The 22,640-nt window shown below is 49.3% G+C and overlaps 1 protein-coding gene across 2 annotated transcripts in view; it reads left to right on the top strand.

Annotated features, from left to right (window-relative positions):
* Nucleotides 1-21,331, top strand: part of LOC140386408 (uncharacterized) — a 65,263-nt gene extending 43,932 nt beyond the window's left edge. The window contains exons 1-2 of one of the 2 annotated variants that reach the window (XM_072468728.1): nt 15,191-15,311; nt 19,229-21,331. In XM_072468728.1, the coding sequence (XP_072324829.1) occupies nt 19,251-20,213 (963 nt within the window). In that variant the 5' untranslated portion in view covers nt 15,191-15,311; nt 19,229-19,250 and the 3' untranslated portion in view covers nt 20,214-21,331. Of the gene's footprint in view, nt 1-15,190; nt 15,312-19,228 lie in introns of those variants that run through there. The other variant, XM_072468727.1, reaches the window with a different exon arrangement.
* Nucleotides 21,332-22,640: the final 1,309 nt, after the last annotated feature.

Genomic DNA, 22,640 nt, shown 5'->3' with positions numbered 1-22,640 from the left:
AGACTGGGCCATGGCCTGCAGAGACTGGGCCATGGCCTGCAGAGACTGGGCCATGGCCTGCAGAGACTGGGCTATGGCCTGCTGAGACTGGGCCATGGCGTTGAGCGCCTCTGCCATCTGGTGCTGGCACTGGCTCATGGCCTCCTGTGAGAGGGCAGCCATGTCCTGGGCCACAGACGCCGCCTGCACGGAAAGCCCCAGGCCTCGCAAACCGTTCCCCATGTCTGACACCGTCGCACCCATTGCCTCCACCGCGGACGCCACCCGTGCGGTGTCGGCCTGGTGGCACGCATGACCGGCACCACTCCCAGCTCCTGGACGCGGGTGGACTCCTCCACCTGCGACTGCAAGCCGCAAGCCGGCCGTCACCCTCTTCGCTCGTCTCCGGGTCGGTGGTTGCATCGGATCCATGTGTGGGTGTGGTAACTCCAGGAACCCGGGATCCATCTGAGCGGGTTATGTGGTGGAGGGGGGATGTGGTGGAGGGGGGATGTGGTGAGGGGGGGATGTGGTGGAGGGGGGGATGTGTAGAGGGGGGGATGTGGTGGAGGGGGGGATGTGGTGGAGGGGGGGATGTGGTGGAGGGGGGGGGATGTGGTGGAGGGGGGGGGATGTGGTGGAGGGGGGGGATGTGGTGGAGGGGGGGGGATGTGGTGGAGGGGGGGGGATGTGGTGGAGGGGGGGGGATGTGGTGGAGGGGGGGGATGTGGTGGAGGGGGGGGGATGTGGTGGAGGGGGGGGGATGTGGTGGAGGGGGGGGGATGTGGTGGAGGGGGGGGGATGTGGTGGATATGGAGGGGGGGATGTGGTGGATATGGAGGGGGGGATGTGGTGGATATGGAGGAGGGGGGAGGTGGAGGAGGGGGGAGGTGGAGGAGGGGGGAGGTGGGGGAGGGGGGAGGTGGGGGAGGGGGGAGGTGGGGGAGGGGGAGGTGGGGGAGGGGGGAGGTGGGGAGGGGGGAGGTGGGGGGAGGATGTGGGGGATGTGGGGGAGGGGGGGATATGGATATCGGGCGGGGGGGGGGAAGCTCACCCTGCCTGCTCTGACGAGGTTGTTCACCTTCATGTGGCACTGGGTGCCTGCCCGTGGTGTCAGGGCTGCAGCGGTGACGGCCTCTGCCACCTCCCTCCACAGACGCCGGCTGTGGCGTGGGGCAACTCTGCGGCCGTGCCCGGGATACAGGGCGTCCCTCCTCTGCTCCACTGCGTCCAGGAGCGCCTCCACATCCCGTGACTGGAACCTCGGGGCTGAGCGGCGGCCAGCCATCCAGTCGGGTGTTGCAGTCGGGTGTTCCAGTCGGATGGGGGGGAGCAGCGCGTCCTTATGAGCCGTCACGCCGTGCGGCGTGTATGACGCTGCACGGCGTGAACCACGTGCGCAAGCGCGGATCCCGTCACGTCGCTGCTAGCCCATTTCGGGCCAGAGACTTTTCAACCATTTTTCCGGCGTGACGCAAGTCGGATTTGCGCCGTTTTTTGCGCCGATCGGCGGACTTTGCGCCGATAACGGAGAATTTTGCCCCGGTCTGCGATACTACTTAAGGATACCAGAAACTATCAAAGCACCCGGATCAGTAGCTGGACCACTCTGAATGAAGTAATGAAGAAAAACATTTGGGGCGAGATTCTCCGGTCTCCCAGCCACGTGTTTCTCAGCGGCTGAGGCAGTGCGCCGTTCGTTGGCGGTGGGATTCTCTGCTCCGGATGCTGTCGATGGGTATTCCCATATAAACCACACACCATTGAAACCACACACCACCGCTGGTAACCCTCAGGAGGGGGTGCGCTGTCGGTGGGACCAGAGAATTCCTTTGGCGTCAACAGTCGGAGAATTGCGACCTTTTCTTTCAATGTAAGTCCTGATACATCTCGGTCTTGGCAGGCCAGCATGCTATATATTTACAGCTCATGTAACTGACCAGAAATAACACATGCGGCTGCTGAGTATGTTATTTGCACACACATCATCTGAGGCCAGTAACCATGGCGCTCTCCCTGTACAGTTTCAATGAATGGCTTGACCTTGATTCCTCAAGAGGAGTGAAGCTGCAAGAAAGGTTTTCATGTTTGCAGACATACATGTGGAAAAATCCCGCAAAGCAATGCCCCCAATTATACCTTTAAACTTCAATGCGGACCACCTGTACAAACAAAACTACAGATACATTCCTCGACTGACAGTCCTTCCAGTTAATGAACATAAACTTCTCAGTCACTGGGGATGGTGCTACTCCTAACTGAAGTATGAGGTTTAGGAGAAATACACTGACCAGGATGGTGTCTGCAGAACAGTTACTAATCCAGACGTTCTCTTATTAAGAACAGTCAAAAAAATGGTGGAACACCTGATCTGTACTAGATAACAAGTTACTGAATCATTTGAAATATGTCGATCGGCACCTGTGAGCTGATAATCTTGTAAAAAAAAAATCTCAAAGTATAAATATTAAATAGTCCGATTGTGCATGTCTTTAATGAAAATCAGCAATGCTTTGAGGAATATTGAACGGGATTTACCGATCAACTCGCCGCGAGTTTTTCAGCGTCGGTGGCGGCCCAGCAGCAGGATTTACCAACCCCACCGTTGTCAACGGTGGGAAACCCGTAGGTCGGCATGGAACTGGAATATCCCACTGGCGTGAAAAGCCAGTAAATCGTGCCCGTTACATATCATTTAAGAATCTACATTTGAATCCATTTTTGAGCCAGTTCAGCCTTGTCGTACTGGCGTAGTGAGAATGTCATTGGACGGTAATGTAGAGGACCACTGGGACATGGGTTTGAATCCTGCAATGGCAGTTGTTGGAATTTAAATTCATTAAATAATTCTGTAATTGAAAGTTAGTCTTGGTGAAGATGACCGTCAAACTATCATTGATTGTTGTAAAAACCCATCTAGTTCACAAATGCCCGTTTAGGGAAGTAAATCTGCCTGCCCACACATAGGACTGGCCTACATGTAACTCCAGACCCACAGAAATGTGATTTTCTCATAACTGCCCTCTGAACTACACTAGCAAGGCACTGAGTTCAAGGGCAATTGGGGGATGAACAACAAATACTGGCATTACCAGTGATGCCTACATCCCACTAAGAAAAATAAAGAAAATAAGGCTATTGGAGATCAAATATTGTGATATTAACAGGAGAAGACCGTGTAGATGAAGATAAATTGTTTCCACTGGTTGGAGATTCTAAAACTCAGAGGCATAGTCTAAAAATTAGGGCCAGATCATTCAGGAGAGATGTTAGGAAGCACTTCTGCACACAAAGGGTGGTTAGCACCGTTGCTTCACAGCACCAGGGTCCCAAGATCGATTCCCGCTTGGGTCACTGTCTGCGCGGAGTCTGCACTTTCTCCCCGTGTCTGCGTGGTCTCCACCGGTTGCTCAGGTTTCCCCCCACAAGTCCCGAAAGACGTGCTGTTAGGTGAATTGGACATTCTGAATTCTCCCTCTGTGTACCCGAACAGGCGCCGGAGTGTGGCTACTAGGGGCTTTTCACAGTAACTTCATTGCAGTGTTACTGTAAGCCTACTTGCGACAATAATAAAGATTATTCTTATTATTTGAGGTTTGGAATTCTCTTCCACAAACGGCAATTGATGCTCCATCAGTAGTTAATTTTAAATCTGAGATCGATAATTCTTTGTTGTGTAAAGGTATTAAGAGATATGGGCCCTTCATGGGCACATAATGGGGAATGAAAACATGGCAGAAAAGATAAATGATTACTTTTTTGTGTCAGTTTTCACTAAGGAAGGTACAGAAAATCTTCCAGATGTAGCGATCCAAGGAACTAGAGGGAATGCGGAGTTGAAGGAAATACGGAGTTAGGCCACAGATCAACCACGATCTCATTGAACGACAGAGCAGGCTCGAGGTGCTGAATGGCCTACTCTTGTTCCTATGTTCCTAATGAATAAGGGCTCATTAGTAATCTAGTTGTAAAAGAACCCTTAGGGATGAGTGACCACAATATGATAGGATTTTACTTTTACATTCTACTTGAAAGTGAAGAAATTCAATCAGAAGCCAAGATGTTATCAATCTAGGGCAATGCGGTGGCGCAGTGATTAGCACTGCCACCTCACAGCACCAAAGACGTCAGTTCAATTCCAGCCTTGGATGACTGTCTGTGTGGAGTTTGCACATTCTCCCCGTGTCTGCCTGGGTTTCCTCTGGCTGCTCCGGTTTCCTCCCACAGTCCAAAGGTGTACAGGATTAGGTGGATTGGCCCTCTTTCAATTGGTGGGTGCAGACTCAATGGGCTGAATGGCCTCCTTCTGCGCTGTAGGAATTCTAGGGTTCTATTCTATGGCTCTATGGTTAAAGTTGAATAAAGGAAATTATGAAGACGTTAGGGGTAAATTGGCTGAGGCGGATTGGGAAAATACATCAAAAGGTTTGACTGTGCTTCGGCAATGGATAGTCTTCAAAGAGCTGTTACATAGATTACATTCCTTCAGGGTGCAAAAACTCAAAAAGGCCAGTCAACCGTGGCTGATAAAGGAAGTTAAGGATTGTACAACATTAAAAGAAAAGGTTTATAAAGTTGCCAGTAATAATAGTAAGTCTGAGGATTGGGAGGTTTTTAGAATACAGCAAATGAGGTGCAAGAAACTGATAAAGAAAGGGAGGACAGAATATGAATGCGATCTAGCAAAAAACGGAAAAACGGACTATAAACGCTTCTATAGGTTTGTAAAAAGGAAATGTATGGCTGAGAAAAATATGGGTCCATTACAGACAGAATCGGGAGAATTCATTATGGGGAATGGAGACATGGCAGAAAAGCTAAATGATTACTCTTTTGCATCTGTTTTCACGAAGGAAGATACAGAAAATCTCCCAGATGTAGTGATTCAAGGAACTAGAGAGATTGCGGAGTTGAAGGAAATTAGTATAAGTAAGAAAGGTGTATTGGAGAAATATGGGACTGAAAGTTGATAAGGCCCCAGGACCTGATGTTATGATCCCAGAGTGTTGAAAGAGTTTTAGAAAGTGCAGATGTACAAAGAAACCTGGGTGTCCGTGTCCATAAGTTACTGAAGGCTAACACGCAGCTGCTGCAAGTTATTAGCAAGGCTGATGGAATGTTTGCCTTGATCGCAAGAGGATTTGAGTACAGGAGTTGTGAACTCCTGCCTCAATTGTATTGGAGCTTGGTTAGACCACACCTGGAGTACCGTGTGCAGTTTTGATCCCCTTACCTTAGAAAGGGTATTATTACAATAGGGATGGTGCAACAAAGGTTTATCAAACTTGTTCCCGGGATGGTGGGTCACTCCTGTGAAAAAGAAATTGGGCAAACTGAGCCTGTATTCTCTGGAGTTTCGAAAAATGAGGGGTGATCTTACTGAAACCTGCAAAATACTTCAAGGAATAGTTGGTAGATGCAGGTAAGACATTTCCCCTGGTTGAGGAGTCTAGGACCAGGAGGCACAATTTCAAATAAGGGGGATGCCACCTAGGACGGAGATGAGGAGAAATTTTGTTACACAGAGGGTTGTGAATCTTTGGAATTCACTACCCCGGAGGTTGTGGAAGCTCAGTCATTGAGTGTGTTTAAAGCAGAGATTGATAGATTACTGATTAACAATAACATAAAGAATTATGGAGATAGTGGGTGTAAAAGGCATTGAAGTGCCTGATCAACCATGATCGTATTGACTGGTGGAGCATGCTCGATGGGCTGAATGGCCAATCCACCTAGCCTGTGTCTTTGGACTGTGGGATGAAACCGGAGCACACTGAGTAAACCCACAAAGACACGGGGAGAAAGTGCAAACTCCACATAGTCACCCAAGGCCAAAATCGTACCCAAGCCCTTGGCAATGTGAGGCAGCAGTGCTAACCACTAAGCCACCATGCCATCCCAAAATGTGGCATGGATGGCATGACAGTACCAATGGGGGTGAGTGGAGGTCATGAGGTGGCATGAAAAATATGAGGGGCAAATAAAGGTGGCTACAGGGTCATAGGTTTGCAGGAGGGTATGAGGGGCTATGCAAGAGGGACATAGGTTGGCATGAGTTGGCATGGACGAGGCATGGGGAGTGAGTGCTATAAAGGTAGCTTTTGGTTTCATTTGTATTACAGCTGGGAAGAGGTCCAAGATTACTGAACCTTTTTGAACAGCCCATCTCAGGGCCTGGCAGCCCCCCAGTAAATAGCCGCACCACCTACTACCCTTCATCCTTTGTAATAAAAGGAAGCTTTGGTCATATAATTATAGAAAATAAAAAAAGGGTCCACTTTAAAACATTGAACATCCATATTATACATGATTGCCTCACCTCAGGAATTGTGCCCTCTTTTCAAAAGCATTCTGATCAGCAACTCCTGTCAAAGAAATCTTGCCCTTAGTCCCTCTCTTCATTAACTACAGCCCCATCCCCCACTTCCCTTTCCTTTCCAATGTACTTGAATACGCTGTAACCTCCCAGTCTGTGCCAATACCCTGGTCAACATTTCACTGAATCAGTCCAGGGGGTATTCCATCCCACCTGCGGCACTAAAGTGGGAGTAAGAAAGTCACGATAGAACTCCAAGGGATGGATATGTTTCTGGCATTTCTGACTGCCAGGTGCCTTATCAAGAGGGCGGTCATGGAAAATCAGGCAGCGGGATTCTCCGCCGGCAGGATTCTCCATTGCGCCGGCAGCGCACCCACACCCGCGGGTTTCCAGGTGGCGTGGGGTTGCCGCAATGGGAAATCCTATTGGCAGATGGTGGGAATGGAGAATCCCGTTACCGACGAGGGGACGCTGCCAAGGAAAATGTGGCTGGTGGACTGGAGACCTTTGAATAATTGAGAGAAGGCAAATTTCCAGGTAACAGTATAGAGCAAGGATCTGCCTGGTGTTATGTGAGAGTACCTTTAAGAAATGGATGTTTAAGCAATGTACCTTTAAGAAATGAAGCTGATCATATTACTGAAGTGATGTCAGAGGGTGGGGGGAGCTGAGCTCACTTCTGCTTTTTTGAGTTTCGGTTTGAGAACGAAGCTGGGAGTGTCTGTGTGTTTTGCTGTGAGCTTCAGGAAGAAACACAGAGCTGGTCTGCCTGTTAATGCCTGCAATCCAAAGACTATAAATATATTGAATGTAACCTAATGTCTGTTTTTGAAGGTTTGAAGTCTTTTGGATGTTTAAAGGAACAGTTTGAAGGATTATTTAGTGTTGTAGTCTTTTGGGGTTAGCTTTGAAGTAATGGGTGTTAAGATATTCAATGTTTGTTTTTAAAAGGTTAACTTGAGTTCATAGAATTAACATTGTTTTGATTTTAAAACCATGGGCGAGATTCTCCGACCCCCTGCCGGGTCGGAGAATCGGCGGGGGCTGGCGTGAATCCCGCCCCCGCCGGTTGCCGAAGTCTCCGGCACCGGATATTCGGCGGGGGCGGGAATCGCGCCGCGCTGGTTGGCGGGGCCTCCCGCTCAATTTTCCAGCCCGGATGGGCCGAAGTCCCACCGCTAAAATGCCTGTCCCGCCGGCGTAAATTAAGCCACCTACCTTACCGGCGGGACAAGACGGCGCGGGCAGGCTCCGGGGTCCTGGGGGGGGCGCGGGGCGATCTGGCCCCGGGGGGTGCTCCAACGGTAGCCTGGCACGCGATCGGGGCCCACCGATCCGCAGGCGGGCCAGTGCCGTGGGGGCACTCTTTCCCTTCCCCCTCCGCCACGGTCTCCACCATGGCAGAGGCAGAAGAGACTCCCTCCACTGCGCATGTGCGGGAGTACCGTCAGCGGCCGCTGACGCTCCCGCGCATGCGCCGCCCGGAGATGTCATCTCCGCGCCAGCTGGCGGGGCACCAAATGCCTTTTCCACCAGCTGGCGGGGCGGAAATTCGTCCGGCGCGGACCTAGCCCCTCAAGGTTGGGGCTCAGCCCCCAAAGATGCGGAGCATTCCGCACCTTTGGGGCGGCGCGATGCCCGTCTGATTTGCGCCGTTTTGGGCGCCAGTCGGCGGACATCGCGCCATTTCCGGAGAATTTCGCCCCATATGTCCATTTCTGCTGTATCACACCTGGAAAGTACGCCGTGTGCTTCCCATACCACAATCTATTAAAAGTTGTGGATCGGTTGAACTCCATGAAACACTTTGGGGTTCTGTAAACCCGGACCCATAACACTGGTCTCTTTACCTCAACGTCAACCACATTGTGCAATACACTCTGGGTGGAATTTACCCAAAAAATGAAAATGTCATTTCGGGCATGGATGGTCTTGGCTGTTCTGCCGCAATTCTGATTGCAATCTTCCCGCACTTAGGCATTTTTTGGAGGGGGCGTGTTTTGCACTGACATTTAGAGGGGCGGAACGTGCTGGCAGGTCCGGCTCCTCAGAGATTGGGGCACAATTTCTATAGCGCCCTCTCCACACCCCAAGGGCATCGCAACACCCAACCACCCCCATAAACAAGCTATCACCCCCAACTCCTGACCATGGAGGGGCAAGCTCAACCCCACCACTAAACATTCAGGTCACTCCCCATCCCCCCCACCACACCACGCAGACATCAGTGCGACCCGTGTCCCCGAACACCCGGGAACTAGTATGGCCTCCGAGATCCCCAGCATGGTCATCATGTCTGGACTCTGTTTGTGGGGACCAGTACTGATTCCTGCCACGCTGCGGCATTCCAGTGGGTGGAAACATTGCACTTACCCGGAAGGTTCGGCGTCAAGCTGACTTTCCGTATTAAAATGCATTTACATGCATGGCAATCATGTTCACGCTCTCACTGGGCATGTACCTGATTACATCTGGGGCGGGAATCTCCCTTCTGGGGACTAAGTCCCCACGCCCACCGGAAAACGGGCAAGAATCACTCCGGACATTTTCCTTGAAGGTCCGGGGTGATTTTCCATTTTCAAGGGGGCTAGCAGGGCCCCGGCGATGCCCTGCAGTTACGCCCGCGCTGCCGCGCATGCACACGGCGGGCGCAGGTCAGCGCATGCACGCGCCGGCCGTCTTCGCACCGGCCACCGCGCAACATGGCGGAGCCCTACAGGCGCCTGGCGCGGAGGAACATAGGCTAACCCCTGGAATGAGCCAGCCCGCCAATCGGTAGCCCCCGATCGCGGGCCTGGCCACTGTGTAGGCCCTCCCCCCGGAGTCGGTTCTCCCCCCCCCCCCAACCAGGATGGCCCCTGCAGCCAGAACGGCAATGTCCTGCCGGGTGGGATTACAAGTGAACCACGCCGGCGTGACTCGGCTGGCACTCGGCCCATCGAGCGCAGAGAATCGCTGCAGGGGCCATTTTCAACGGCCCCCGACCAGCGGCGCGTCACCCGCGCGCATGCACGCCGGGCACGATTCCGGCGCGGAGGGTCGGAGAATCCTGCCCCTGCTGGGGGGCCCGGGAACATGAGGAATTGTTTGGCACCCGGCGCAAATCCCGTTTCACAGGGCTCTCCCAGAATTCTCTCGACATAGATGGATTCGTGCTGGGCGCAACACGGCCCGAAAAGCAACACGGCCGGAAAATCGCCCCCTTCTATGGGAGGTGATGGCAAGTGACTCCCAAATGTTGTTGAATATTGTGGTTTTTGCCTGTGGGAAGGCAAATGTATTGTGTTGCTCATTAGGCAAATAAAATTTGACACCAGCAATATTAGCACAGGTCTGTTAGATTTCTAAGCCTTGAAAATTAATAATTTTGCAACAAATCTGAAATGAAGCAGACTTGTGATATTTTGGTAACAAGTTATTAGTTCAGCATGCAAAATCATTGGCCACTGGGGAATCCATGTAGCTGCTACAGTTTTTAAGCATTCTTTTCCAAAATTGTTTCTCTGGGATAATGCCATAACCTATGCAAAATAGCTTCCCCAACTTTACAACAAGTTTAACATTGTTCCATTAATTCCATCTGAGAATTAACCAATGCTTATGTAACACTTTTAACTGATGCATTTAATTGGAACAAGAGCACAGATCCAAATAAATAATTTGCCCCATAATATGTAGGAATTACTGCATTATGTCAGTTTGCAGACATGGTTAAAACAACGTCTCCCAGAACACTTTTATAACAACGGGCAGCATTTTCCAAAAATATGGCAAAGTTGTCAGGGTCTGACTGAAAGCCGACTTGTTTCTCCCCAGAAACACAACCGAATTTGAAGCCCAGGGCCGGGATTCTCCGAAATACCGGCCAAATGTTGACGCCGGCGTCAAACCCGGCGCGAGCGATGCCAGCGTCAACGGGCCTGCAGGCCAGTCATTCTCCCCTTCCTCGGGGGATAGAACGGCACCGGAGTGCTGTGCGCTGCTCCGGCCCCGAAAGCCGGCCCTACACGGCCGGCGCGGGTCCAAGCATGCACGCCACGACTGTCTCTGTGCTGGCCCCCGGGCCGCTTGGCGGAGCCCTACAGGGGCCCAGCGTGGAGAAACATAGGGCCCCCCCCCCCGGAAAATAAGCGCGCCCGCCGATCGCTAAACCCCGATCGCGGGCCTGCCCACCGTGGAGGCCCCTCCCCGGTGTCGGATCACCCCCGCCCCCCGCACCAGGGCGGCCCCCGCAGCTAGAAAGCTGAGTTTCCGCTGGATGGGACCATGTATAAACCATGCCAGCGGGACTCGGCGGGCACTCGAGCCGCGTGGGAGCCGCTTTCAACGGCCCCTAACCGGCACCGCGGCGAGCGCACCGGTGCGATTGGCTCCGATTCTCCGGTCGGCGTAGAATCGGCGGCATGGCGGCGGAGCGGTGTTGCGGGATTCTCGCCCCCCCCCCTCCCCCCAGTGATTCTCCGACCAGGCACGGGCTCGGAGAAACACGGCCCCAATTTTATGGCGCTTCGTGCACAGAAAATCTGCGGGCATGGTTTGCACCGTCACTCCGGCAGTGTGGGACCTGATAGAAGCAGACATGCTAACGCCATGGAAATCGGGATGTCATCTTTAAAGGGCACCCCAACCTGCATTTAAAATAAGTGCCCCCAACCTCTGCATCCCTGGCATGGTCATCACAACTGGTTTTTGCTTTTGAAAGTCAGTAGTGAGTCACATCAGCGTGACGCCACGCTATCGGGGGAGGAAGGGGGGGTGGGAAGATACCTCGTGGGCGGGAGCTACAGCAGAAAGCTGTTTAAGTATATTAAAATGTATTAAAATTCATGGAAATCAGATTCACACACTTTCTGGGCATGAACCTGATCACATCACCGACAGGGGTCGGGGAATCTCTCAGACCAAGATCTCGCCGGTGCAAATCTCATTATTATGACTACCTCGTGAGATTTAACAACCAAAATGGGATTTGCGTCCACAGAAAATTGTCTCTCTAAATTTCACTCCACAACTCATCTGGTGTCTGTTTGAAAGCAGCACCCTCTACAGGGATCTGTGGCATCTGTGTGTAAGATGAGCAGCACAGAGGCTTTTCAGGTTAGAGAGTCTTCACTGAAGCACGCAAACTGCACAGCAGGAAATAAATAGAGGAAATGTAAATTACATTTTAAACCATTGTTCAGGAATCACCCGAATGGAGATGCAGAGACGCGGTGACCCTGGAGAATATGGGTCAGGCCCACTAATGATATGACGAGGGTGTTTACTGTACATCTGTTCTGGAACGCATTGACGCTGCTGTCGAGGCAATGAAGAATTGCGATTTGGCATGTAACCAGCGCCTGCCATGATATCAGCATTGGAACTAATACTCTGTCCAATCGCGTTTCCCGATTCTGGCGTCAGAAACTGATGCTCTATATGTCTTGTAAACTTTAAGGAAAAGGGCCGGAATTCTCCCCCCCCCCCCCCCCCCACGCCAGGTGGCAGAATCGCCCGGGCGCGCGCAAGACCCGCAACACCACCCCGACGCCTGCACGCGATTCTCCCACTCCCCCCGAACCGGCGAGGCCCGAATCACGGCTGGCCGCTGGGAGAATCGCCGCTTGCCGTTGGTAATGGGCGAGCGGCGTTTCTCCGGCCCGGATGAGCTGAGCGGCCTGCCCAACAGGACAGGTTCCCGCCGGCGCCATCCACACCTGGTCGCTGCCGGCGGGAACAGCGCGGGAACGCTGGGGGGGGTGGCCTGTGGGGGGGTGAGGGGGGTTCCTGTACCGGGGAGGGGTGTCAAAAGGGTTCTGGCCCGTGATCGGTGCCCACCGATCGGCGGGCCGGCCTCTCTGACGGAGGACCTCCTTTCCTCCGCTGCCCCGCAAGATCCCTCCGACATATTCTTGCGGGGCAGCCGCGGGGAGGACGGCAACCGTGCATGCGCGGGTGATGCCATTTATGCAGCGCCAGTCACGTCATTTACGCGCCGCCGCTTTTACGCGGCGCCAAGGCCCGGCGCGCGTAAATGATTTCCTATGCCTCCCCTTCCACCCCCTCCCCCGCACTCCCTGCTGACAGCTTAATTTTTGTCAAAGAAATCAATGAATGTCTGCCGCCCCCAAGCAAACCCCTGTAATGAACCCCTCAAGGCAAATTTAATTTTTTCGAGTCTAACCCACACCCCCGACTTCAGGGGCTCTGAGTCCCTCCACCCTAGTAAGATCCGCCTCAGGGCCACCAGGGAGGCAAAGGCCAGGACGTCGGCCACTCTCGCCCCCTGGGCTCCCGGGTCTTCTGACACACTGAAGATCGCCACCTCTGAACTTGGCACCACTCTCATTTGTAATACGTCTGACGTGACATCACCAAACCCCTGCCAGAAACCCCTCAGCCTTGGACATGCCCAAAACATATGGACATGGTTAGCAGGACGCTCCGCACAGCGCCCACATCTATCGTCCACCTCCTCAAAGAACCTGCTCATCCGGACCACAGTCATGTCTGCCCCGTGGAACACCTTAAATTCTATCAGGCTGAGCCTGGCGCACGACGAGGACACATTAACTCTCCTCAGGGACTCCTTCCATAACCCGGACCAACTCACAGTTTAAAGAAACTAAATAGTGCGCTGTCCAATTTAATATCTTCTGAAATTATCAGAATGGCAGTTTGTGTGTGTAATTTCCAGCACCAGGAGCCTGCTGCCAATGAGGTGAATGACTGAGATGCAAACAGACTTTCACTTTAATCTTTACAACCAAGGTGTTTCTTCTGGTTTGCAGTTAGTTTCTAATTTCTTTGTGTGAATTGGAGGATAGAGATTGGCAGAGGTTACTGGATTGTTTGTGCTGTCTGGAGAACAATTCACAAAATGCCAGGAAATAGACAAATGAGAGCAAAATCCATATTTTCTGATCAGGCACACGTTATTTTCTAGCATACTGAATTTGGCACGTCAGACGATGCCTAACTTCCCAATATCGGTGACTTGTGGTTCAAAGTTTTCAGCTGTGTACTGAGGAAATGACAGTCGCCATCCTCTTCATTATTACACCTGTGAAGCAGATAAAGTAAAGTGGCCATAGTACCAGATGACCATAGTTAGCGACCTTTAAGACTTATCTGGATAGGCACATGAACAGACGGGTATAGAAGGATACAGGCGGTTGGTCTAGATAGGACACTTGATCGGCACAGGCTTGGAGGGCCGAAGGGCCTGCTCCTGTGCCGTATTGTTCTTTGTTGTTGTTGTTTGTCTGATTTACCCTTTGAGGGGGAGAGTGGACTGGTGGCGATTTAACCTGAGGGTCACCACACCTCAGGCGAGGGACGCGGTTGAGAATGTGGGGCCTTCAGAAATAACTCAACCGGTACGGGAATTGAACCTGCGCTGTTGGCCCTGTTCTGTATCACGAACCAGCTGTCTAGCCAGCTGAGCTAAACCGGCCCCTATTTCTGCACCTGCGAAGCAGATAATGAGCTGCTCATTTGCATTAAAGCAGAGGAGAGTTTACACCCTCGGTGATGTCCCAGTAACAGACGCACATATAGCTCACTTTGCAACCCAGTCATGGCAGTTTAAATGGATGTTATTTTTGAAAAGAAGGCAGCGAGATTGCGTTTGTCACCGGTGGGGATTTGAAGGTGGGGGTTGGGAGGGAACATCTCATTGACAAACAGAAGAGGTAGACTATCGGCTCCAGAACCATGCAGCGGGTTCAATGCCAGTGCGGCAACTGGATTTTGGGAGAGATTGAAAGAAGCAATTCTACTATTTGAGAAAGCAGCACAAGAAATGTGCTCACTGTGCTAAGGAAGCCATCATGTCTGTGCCAATACAGGGTCAATATCCACATGTCTGTATGTTCAATCTCTCTGAAAATTCAGTCTGCTGCAACATGCCACTTATAAAGAAGAGTGTCCAAGTGTTCAGAAATGTAAATAGACGGGTCAGACTAATTGCAGTGTATGTGGCAATCAAAAGGAATGGAAGTGTACTGATCCCATGAATAAACAGAAATTATATATCCTGTCAATTGATGCCGATTAATTCTCTATTCAAAGGCCATATTGGCAAACAGTAGAGCATTGAGAGGCGCCGGAGGTGGATCAAACACTCAGAGCATTTTTAGCCTAATGAAAGAAAGATGCAGTTGCAACTGCAGGCAGCAAGAAGCCTGTATCACAGAATGTCTGTATTACAATGTGCCTGTATCACAGAATGCCCATATATCAGAATGCCAGAATCACAGAATGCCTGTTTCACAGATGGCCTGTATCACAGAGCGCCTGTAACACAGTGCGCCTGCATCACAGAGCGCCTGTATCACAGAATGCCGTATCATGGAACACCTGTATTGACGAATGTGATATAAAATAGTTACTTTAGAGATACTAGTTAATGTAATGTAGAAATAAGCCTCTTTGATTCTGGCAGTTAGGGAGAAAGGGATTTGAGACCGCATGGAAAAAGCAGGAAGAGGTGTGTCTATGAGAGTGATGCTGCATTGATAGGGGCCAGAGAAAGGGATTGGAAGTGAGCCAATCAGAATAGATCAAACAGGTCAGGAGGGATATAGGCTGACCTATGGGCGTCGAGTATGTGAAACTTGATACCATTTGAATTGATTTGCAGAGATCCCTTTGTTTCTTTGTTCATTCGCTTTCTGGGATATAGGAAACTGGATGTCTCTTATATTTCTATGAAATGAATCAAGCTTGCAAGCTAAATAAATAACTTCTTTTTACGTGCGAATCCATCTCAACTTTTATTGAGGCCAGACTGACAGAGAAAGAAATTTGGGAATCAACATTTGGTGCCGAAAATCGGGATTTCTCAGGGCGATCCTGATCCAACTGCGAAATCAGAATTAGACTGATTATGAACAGGAGGATGGGGAACAAAGGGCCCTCAATGTAGAACTGGAAAACGACCGCGCATTGATTGTTCCCCTCTTCTTATCGTCTGATTAGTCTGGTCACTCGCGGTTAGCACAGAAAGACTGCCTCGACGAAATCACAGGTCAGTCTGGGGATTAGCAATTTAATTGATGGGATTTCATATTGTTGTTTCGGCTTGGGTTAGGGTTTTGGGTTGATGGGACATCTCAAATGATGATTCAATTCCAAGTATATGGGTTCAGAGGCTGATGGGACTTCAGTAATGAAGGTTCAGTCTATTATATGGGTTCAGGGGCTGATGTGACTTCAGTAATGAAGGTTCAGTCTATTATATGGGTTCAGGGGCTGATGGGACTTCAGTAGATGAAGGTTCAGTCCAGTATAACTGTTTTTAAATCTGAAGATGGTTCAACTCTATGTGTGAGTGTTTTAAATATATAGTTGATTAAGCTAAAATTGTCTCCTTGGACTGTATTGGCGAAAAACGCAGTTCCGAGGTCTAGTTGAGATTGTGAGGAATGCTGCATATTGGTTGAAGCAGAAGTCTCTCAAAGGGTTAACAGCAGCAGGCGAAGTTGAAAACAGACTGTGCTTCTCACTCAGGCTTTGAGATAACAGCAGCAGCCGTAGTGTAATCGGATACCTTTCCTTTGAGTCAGTGAACACCAGCAAAGTTACGTTTTGAATTAATTAAAGGAAACCAGTGGGTTTCTCCACCTCTTTGATAAAAGTTATTATTTTCGAAAGCAATTGATTGAAATTGCCAGAATCTGAAGTTTTACTTACTTGAAATAAGGTTTATCTCATTTTATCTGGAGATTAATAGAAACTTAAAGAAGAACATGGACACCATTTTAAAAAGTGTCAATCTGGAGATGATAGTTGATTTTGCTAATACTTATGTGTATGTAAAAGAAAAAAAAAACTTGTTAAAAGAAAAATTGTTAAGATAAAGAAATAATTAAGTTGTAAATGTTATACAAGTTTGTGTTAAGCAAATTGTAAATTTAGTTCTGAGTTGAGATCAGAGCTAAGCTTGCAAGTTGCAGTAATTCAATTTGAATTTTCAAACATTTTTAAGTTTTAAAAAAAAAAGAGCAAATAGAGAAAAGAAGGACACAGATCTTGAATGCGTTGAATAGCACATTTCAAAGGCCCATAAATCTTTCTGTTATCTTAGACCTAAAACCTAGGAAAACTGAAGAGCCAGGGGAATTTCTGGAGCGTTTTAATGAAATCTACCGGGGGCAGTCAGGCGATTTGCTGTATCAAAATGGTCAGAATTCCCTTCAATACTGTGCTATGTTAATGCATTGCCTACCACCTTCTGTGGTTACTGCTGTGAAATGTAATAACATGAATTGGACAGAGAACGACCCTTCCCAGATGGCAAGGGCAGTCAGATTTTACTGGAAGGAGGGTGTAGGCCAAGAAGGAGGCTCAGTTACAAAGGTTAAGACTGAGTATGTAATGAAAAAGGATGATCTGCGACCCCAACAAGCGGCAGAAATGGTAGTTTACCAGCAGGAGCCCCAATATAGTGACTTTGGGTGGGTGAATCAGCAAAGAGGAGGATGAGACAACAGTGCTATATTTCTATCACCCCCCAGTGGTGGACGTTAGACGTTGAACAGTCACTGCATCACGTTACCCTGGCCTATGACAGAACTGGACGAAACAGGGAGTTGGAGGACAAATACGGGCCATTACTTGAGACCGAATGGCCAGTCAAGGTTACAGCCACAGTCACGGGAAAAGAAGGTACAGCCGATTTTGTTACAATATCACCACATTTATGGCCACAGTCAGCTTCGGTAAGCCCTCATATTACACGTCAGGTCCATGACCAGTACCATGCCAGGGATATGGGGCGAATGGTCAGGAGGGCAGTGGATCATTCGGATCCAACAGACTACGCACTTCAAGTCATGCCGGACGGCACTACCATAAAATATTTTGAGGTCCCTGAAACGATTAACACTCGACTACAGCATCACAGGGGACATGATGTGTTGGAATATGTCAATCCACAGGTCTGGGCGGAATACCCATCACAAGTGGGAAAGACAAATGTTACACCTATTAAGGTGATGATTAAGGATCATGTAAAGCTACCTTCCATTCGGCGATAACCCTGAAATCTCAAGCTGCTCCATCAATAGATAAATTAATTCAAGAGCTGTTGAAACAGGGTATTTTGGTCCCTTGCCAATCAGAATGTAACACCCCCATACTTGCTGTGCCTAAACCAGCCAAACCAGACCAGTACCGATTAGTACAGGATTTACGTTCAATCAATGCCATCGCATAGCCGTTACATGCTCTCACCCTCCAACAGGATATTACGGTGTATAGCTCCCACTCGGTCATCGCACTACTGAGGCAACTGCAGACTCAGCATCTTACCGCAGCTCGTCAGAATAGGTATGAGATATACCTTTTGAACAATCCACGTCTGACATTTAAATACTGTTCCACTATCAATCCAGCCTGTTTTCTTAGTGGTCCCCCTGTCCATGAAGACGCACCTGGCCACGACTGTTTAGCCTTGATTCAGGAAACTACCACAATAAGGGGCGATTTGAGTGACATTTCGTCAGAACAACCTGACATGATTATGTGTGGTCAAATATCCCACCGGGGTTTAGTTAATGACCTACTGCAGGCCCTCCTTATGCCCGCGCAGATTTCCGTTATTAAATGCGCTGCCCACACGAATGGTACAACCCCAGTTGACGTTGGTAATGAACGAGCAGATTGTGCAGCGCGAACAGCCGCGCAAATTCAGCAAGTGATGGTGCCTAAGATGTTAAGTCAGACTAAACGATCTACTATAAATATGTCTGCTTCTGACAAGTCAATGCCAACCATCCAAGACGTCATAAGGTTACAGGAGGACGCTCCTGAGAGTGATAAACAAATGTGGAAACGGTTAGGTTGTACATATGATTCTGTTTCCTCTTTATGGACCACGCCTGCACATCAGACTTGTATGTCTGATGTGCTGGCTTTATGGGTCATTGAATGTGTACACTTTGCAACTCATTGTGGGGCTCGAGGGACTAGTGATTTGTTGCTGGACACTTGGTGGCACCCTAAAATGCAGGGGTTGGCCCAAAGTATCAGTAATCGGTGTTTGATTTGTCAGCAATATAACACCGGAAAAGGTATCCCTTGTGGGAAGGGGCAAACCCCGTTGCCCAGTGGTCCCTTTGAGACGCTCCAAATGGATTACATTGAGTTGGAAAGGTGTCAATGTTATAAATATGTTTTGGTCATTGTGGATGTGTTCAGCAGATGGGTCGAGGCGTATCCGACTATCGATAATAAAGCTGCTACTGTGGTTAAAGTCTTGATGAGGGAAATCATTCCCCGGTACGGTATACCAGCTCAGTTAAGTTCTGATAATGGGCCTCATTTTATTGGACAAATTAACAAGGAGGTTTGCTCCCAGTTGGGCATACGCCAGCAGTTACACTGTGCTTACAGACCGCAGGCGGCCGGGTTGGTTGACACAATCAGACCCTCAAAACTAAATTGGCTAAATTAAGAGCAGACACGGGACTGACATGGCTTAAGTTGCTCCCCGTTGCCCTCTTCCAGCTGCGGGTTACACCTGCGGGACCGGCCCGGCTCTCTCCCGCCGAGATTCTTTATGGCAGGCCTCTTAGAACTCCCTGGAGCCTGCAGGTTCCCAGACTGGTTCAGTTTCATCAGATGACTGAAGAAATGACCGCCTATGTTCTAGCCCTCACGCAAGTGCTCAAGGAACTCCATGGCCAGGTCCGCGCGGCTCACCAGCCATTGCGCCCAGTACCTAGCTCACTTTCAGTCCAGCCCGGTAGTTATGTCATGGTCAAAAATTGGACTAGGAAGGGGTCGGAGCCGCGATGGGACGGGCCCTTCCAAGTTCTCCTTACCACCCCCACAGCAGTTAAAGTGGAGGGGCGAAGTGCTTGGGTCCACCTACATCACTGTAAATTGAGTCCATCTCCACTACTGTAAAAGGTCGGATACTAACCTGCCTCCCTTCTCCAGTGCTATTTTACAGGTGTGGAGCATGATGGAGTGGCTACGCATCGTCTGTCTGATATTTGGCCTCACTTCGCTTGGCGTGTTATTGGCGATGGACATGGAAAAGGGGAATATTATTTATCTGTGTAGCCCCAACCAATCTACAAGGATACATCACCTATGCAAAGGTGATGTTCTTCGCTGCCCCCATATACGAGGACATGGTATCGACTCATGGAAGGTCATCAAAGTTAAGGAGAATGCAGGAGTCATGAAGCAGTTGCACCGGTCCCGGCGATGGGAAGGGAACATTATATGGACATTGCCTTGTTTTCGGAATACATGTAAATTTGATTTTGGATGTGTTAAGAGTGGTACAATAAAGGTAAAATCAGGCTGTCAGAAGAGTGTAGGAAGAGGCTATGAGAAAGAGAAAGGGACTAGAGAGAGGACGGGACGTATGAGAAGGGAAGTACAGCTAGAACGTAGGTTACCGGGAGATACACTTAAGTTAATTAAAGGCCAAACTGAGGAAAACCCGGGTAGTATGAATCTCTTCTACCAGATTTACCACCGTCTGTATGGCCAGGGACGGGTTGTCTGCTACCCAAACCCCGCAGCGGTGTCTAGGTTATTTTCTGTTTCACCGCTTTGGGGCACTCCCCAAACGATGGTTCATTGTCAGCATTCCGAACCACTGCCCGATCAGGTCACTCTTCCTTACGATCCGGGTTCAGCACCACCGGCTATTTGCCTTGCCCTTCCTCGGGATAATTCCCATTCACAGTACGATAGGCTGCGACGGTGGAGGGCGTACATACCTAGCCACTTCACTCCCAATAGGGATTCCCGGTCGTACGAGAATTGCTTCAGCAGTGAAGGATATGGCTGTTTGCTGGTAGAGGTGGACACAAATATAACATGTCTGTTTCCCACCTGTACGGACAGGAGGTGCCATATCCTGTGTCTGGCCAATGCGTTTGTTACAACACCACTTGCGTTCCATTGAACGCCGGCCTCCAGCTCCTCTGTGGCTGGGCGAATGTCTCTCATATCACTGTTGGGACTAGGGCTTTCCGCATTGCTGGGCGGCCCGAATGGCATTTCAAAGTTGGATAAACTGGGAGGTGTGGGGGGTTCCTTGGCTGTCAGTGATCGGAATTATTTTATTTGCGGCCTTACCATCTTGGGAAATGAAACCTTGGGAGCCCTCGGGGCAATAACCAAGGAGTTGTCTCAGCTACGGTTGTTTGCAATGCAGAACTGGTATGCTCTTGACTATCTTCTGGCCCGTGAGGGTGGGGTATGCGCCATAGTACAGGGCAAGTGTATCATGGGAGTTCAGGACTTGGCCGCTAACATCACTAAATTTATGGATCGCATACGGGATCACTTGGACGGGATGCAGGATCCTGGCTCTTGGGGTAACTGGGGATTTGGAGGATGGAAGGACTGGTTGATAAATATGGCCATGTATCTAGTGGTAGCTATCGACTGCATCTTTGTGGGCCTGGCCATCCTTAAATGTGTGATGGGTAGAATGCGGGGTGCACTGGATCAGATCACCGCCCCAATCACAGAAAAAAATTTAACTGTTAAAATCCATGAGGGTGAGGCAGATGAAGGGGGGCTAAGACAGGAATTGGAAATGCAGCGACGGATCTTTTAGATGAGGAACCGTAGCTATGGATTGGATAGTTCGGTTATCATGGAATGATAAAAGGAGGGAATGATGAATGTGATATAAAATAGTTACTTTAGAGATACTAGTTAATGTAATGTAGAAATAAGCCACTTTGATTCTGGCAGTTAGGGAGAAAGGGATTTGAGACCGCATGGAAAAAGCAGGAAGAGGTGTGTCTATGAGAGTGATGCTGCATTGATAGGGGCCAGAGAAAGGGATTGGAAGTGAGCCAATCAGAATAGCTCAAACAGGTCAGGAGGGATATAGGCTGACCTATGGGCGTCGAGTATGTGGAACTTGATACCATTTGAATTGATTTGCAGAGATCCCTTTGTTTCTTTGTTCATTCGCTTTCTGGGATATAGGAAACTGGATGTCTCTTATATTTCTATGAAATGAATCAAGCTTGCAAGCTAAATAAATAACTTCTTTTTACGTGCGAATCCATCTCAACTTTTATTGAGGCCAGACTGACAGAGAAAGAAATTTGGGAATCAACAGTATCACAGACTGCCTGTATCACAGAATTCCCATATCACAGAGCAGCTGTATCACAGAGTGCCTGTATCACAGAACACCTCTATCACCGAATGCCTAAATCAGAGTGCCTGTATCACAGAGTGCCTGTATCACAGAACGCCTCGATCATAGAATGCCCAAATCACAAAATTCCTGTATCACAGAATGACACATTGTTACAACAGCAAATACTATCACCCTTCAGTTGCAGAGAAAGATAGTACACATGAAATTTCAAGACCCAAGCTACCTGCTGAAAACAAGTTACATTAATATACTAAGGCACAACATCCATAGACATTGCACCAAAAGCCTAACAATTGCAATAAAAGTGTTTTCAAAACTTCAAAAGTAATTAAATGTTTGCATTAATACAGTGCCTTTCGTGACTGCAGCACGTGCCAATGTACTTTACCGCCAGTGAAGTTTGCTTTACCTGCTGTGCTGAAACACGGGGTTCAGCTTGCACACAGCAATGTGACAGTGATCTGTGTCAGCTGTGGATTACTCATTGATAGCATTCTCGCCTCTGAGACAGGAGGTTCCAGTCCAGGGAGCTTGAGCACCAAATCTTAGCTGGCACTCCCAGTGCTGTACCGAGGGAGTGCTGCACTGTCAGACGCGCCAGTCTTTGGGCGAGGCATTAAACAGCCTTTTACAGGCGGATGGCATGACATCACAGATAAAGGAAGCAAATCAAGAAAAAGTACAAACTTGAGGGAATATCTAGGATGTGACAATAACGCACGGTAAGTAATGAACTCAAATGCCACCTTGTGGAAACCAACGAAACCAGTTGGTTTTGCGAAGAGATGGTTGCAAACTGACATTGCGCACCAAAAAATAGGTCACAAAGCAGAATGAGTGGCGGAGGCTGTGGAGAGAGTTATGTCAGACAAATGCACAGGTTAAGATGCCAGTGCAGACACTCTGATGATGGAGAAACAGTTGTCACCAGTGTGGGATCAATCTTGCAGCTCCTCACCTCAAAGGCTGTAACATCTCTGAGAGTCGACCAAAGTTGGAGGTAAGGATAGAAGACAACAAAGACGTAAGTGTACCTTTTTTATCCTGTTGCTGACAGGTGATGATGTTATCTGAAGGACTGAATTCTGGCTCCCAATGACAGCACAACGGTGCATGTTTAGAATAGTTGTATTAAACTCCTGTACAATTTTTCCAAATGTCCGCAGCCTGAAGCTTTCGACTGAGAGGCGATGTGAACGCAAAGCC

This window comes from Scyliorhinus torazame, chromosome 12, assembly GCF_047496885.1.
Source record: "Scyliorhinus torazame isolate Kashiwa2021f chromosome 12, sScyTor2.1, whole genome shotgun sequence".
NCBI classification, from domain to species: domain Eukaryota; kingdom Metazoa; phylum Chordata; class Chondrichthyes; order Carcharhiniformes; family Scyliorhinidae; genus Scyliorhinus; species Scyliorhinus torazame.
The sequence above is the reverse complement of the archived record's forward strand: the minus strand, read 5'-3'. Positions and strand labels throughout refer to the sequence as shown.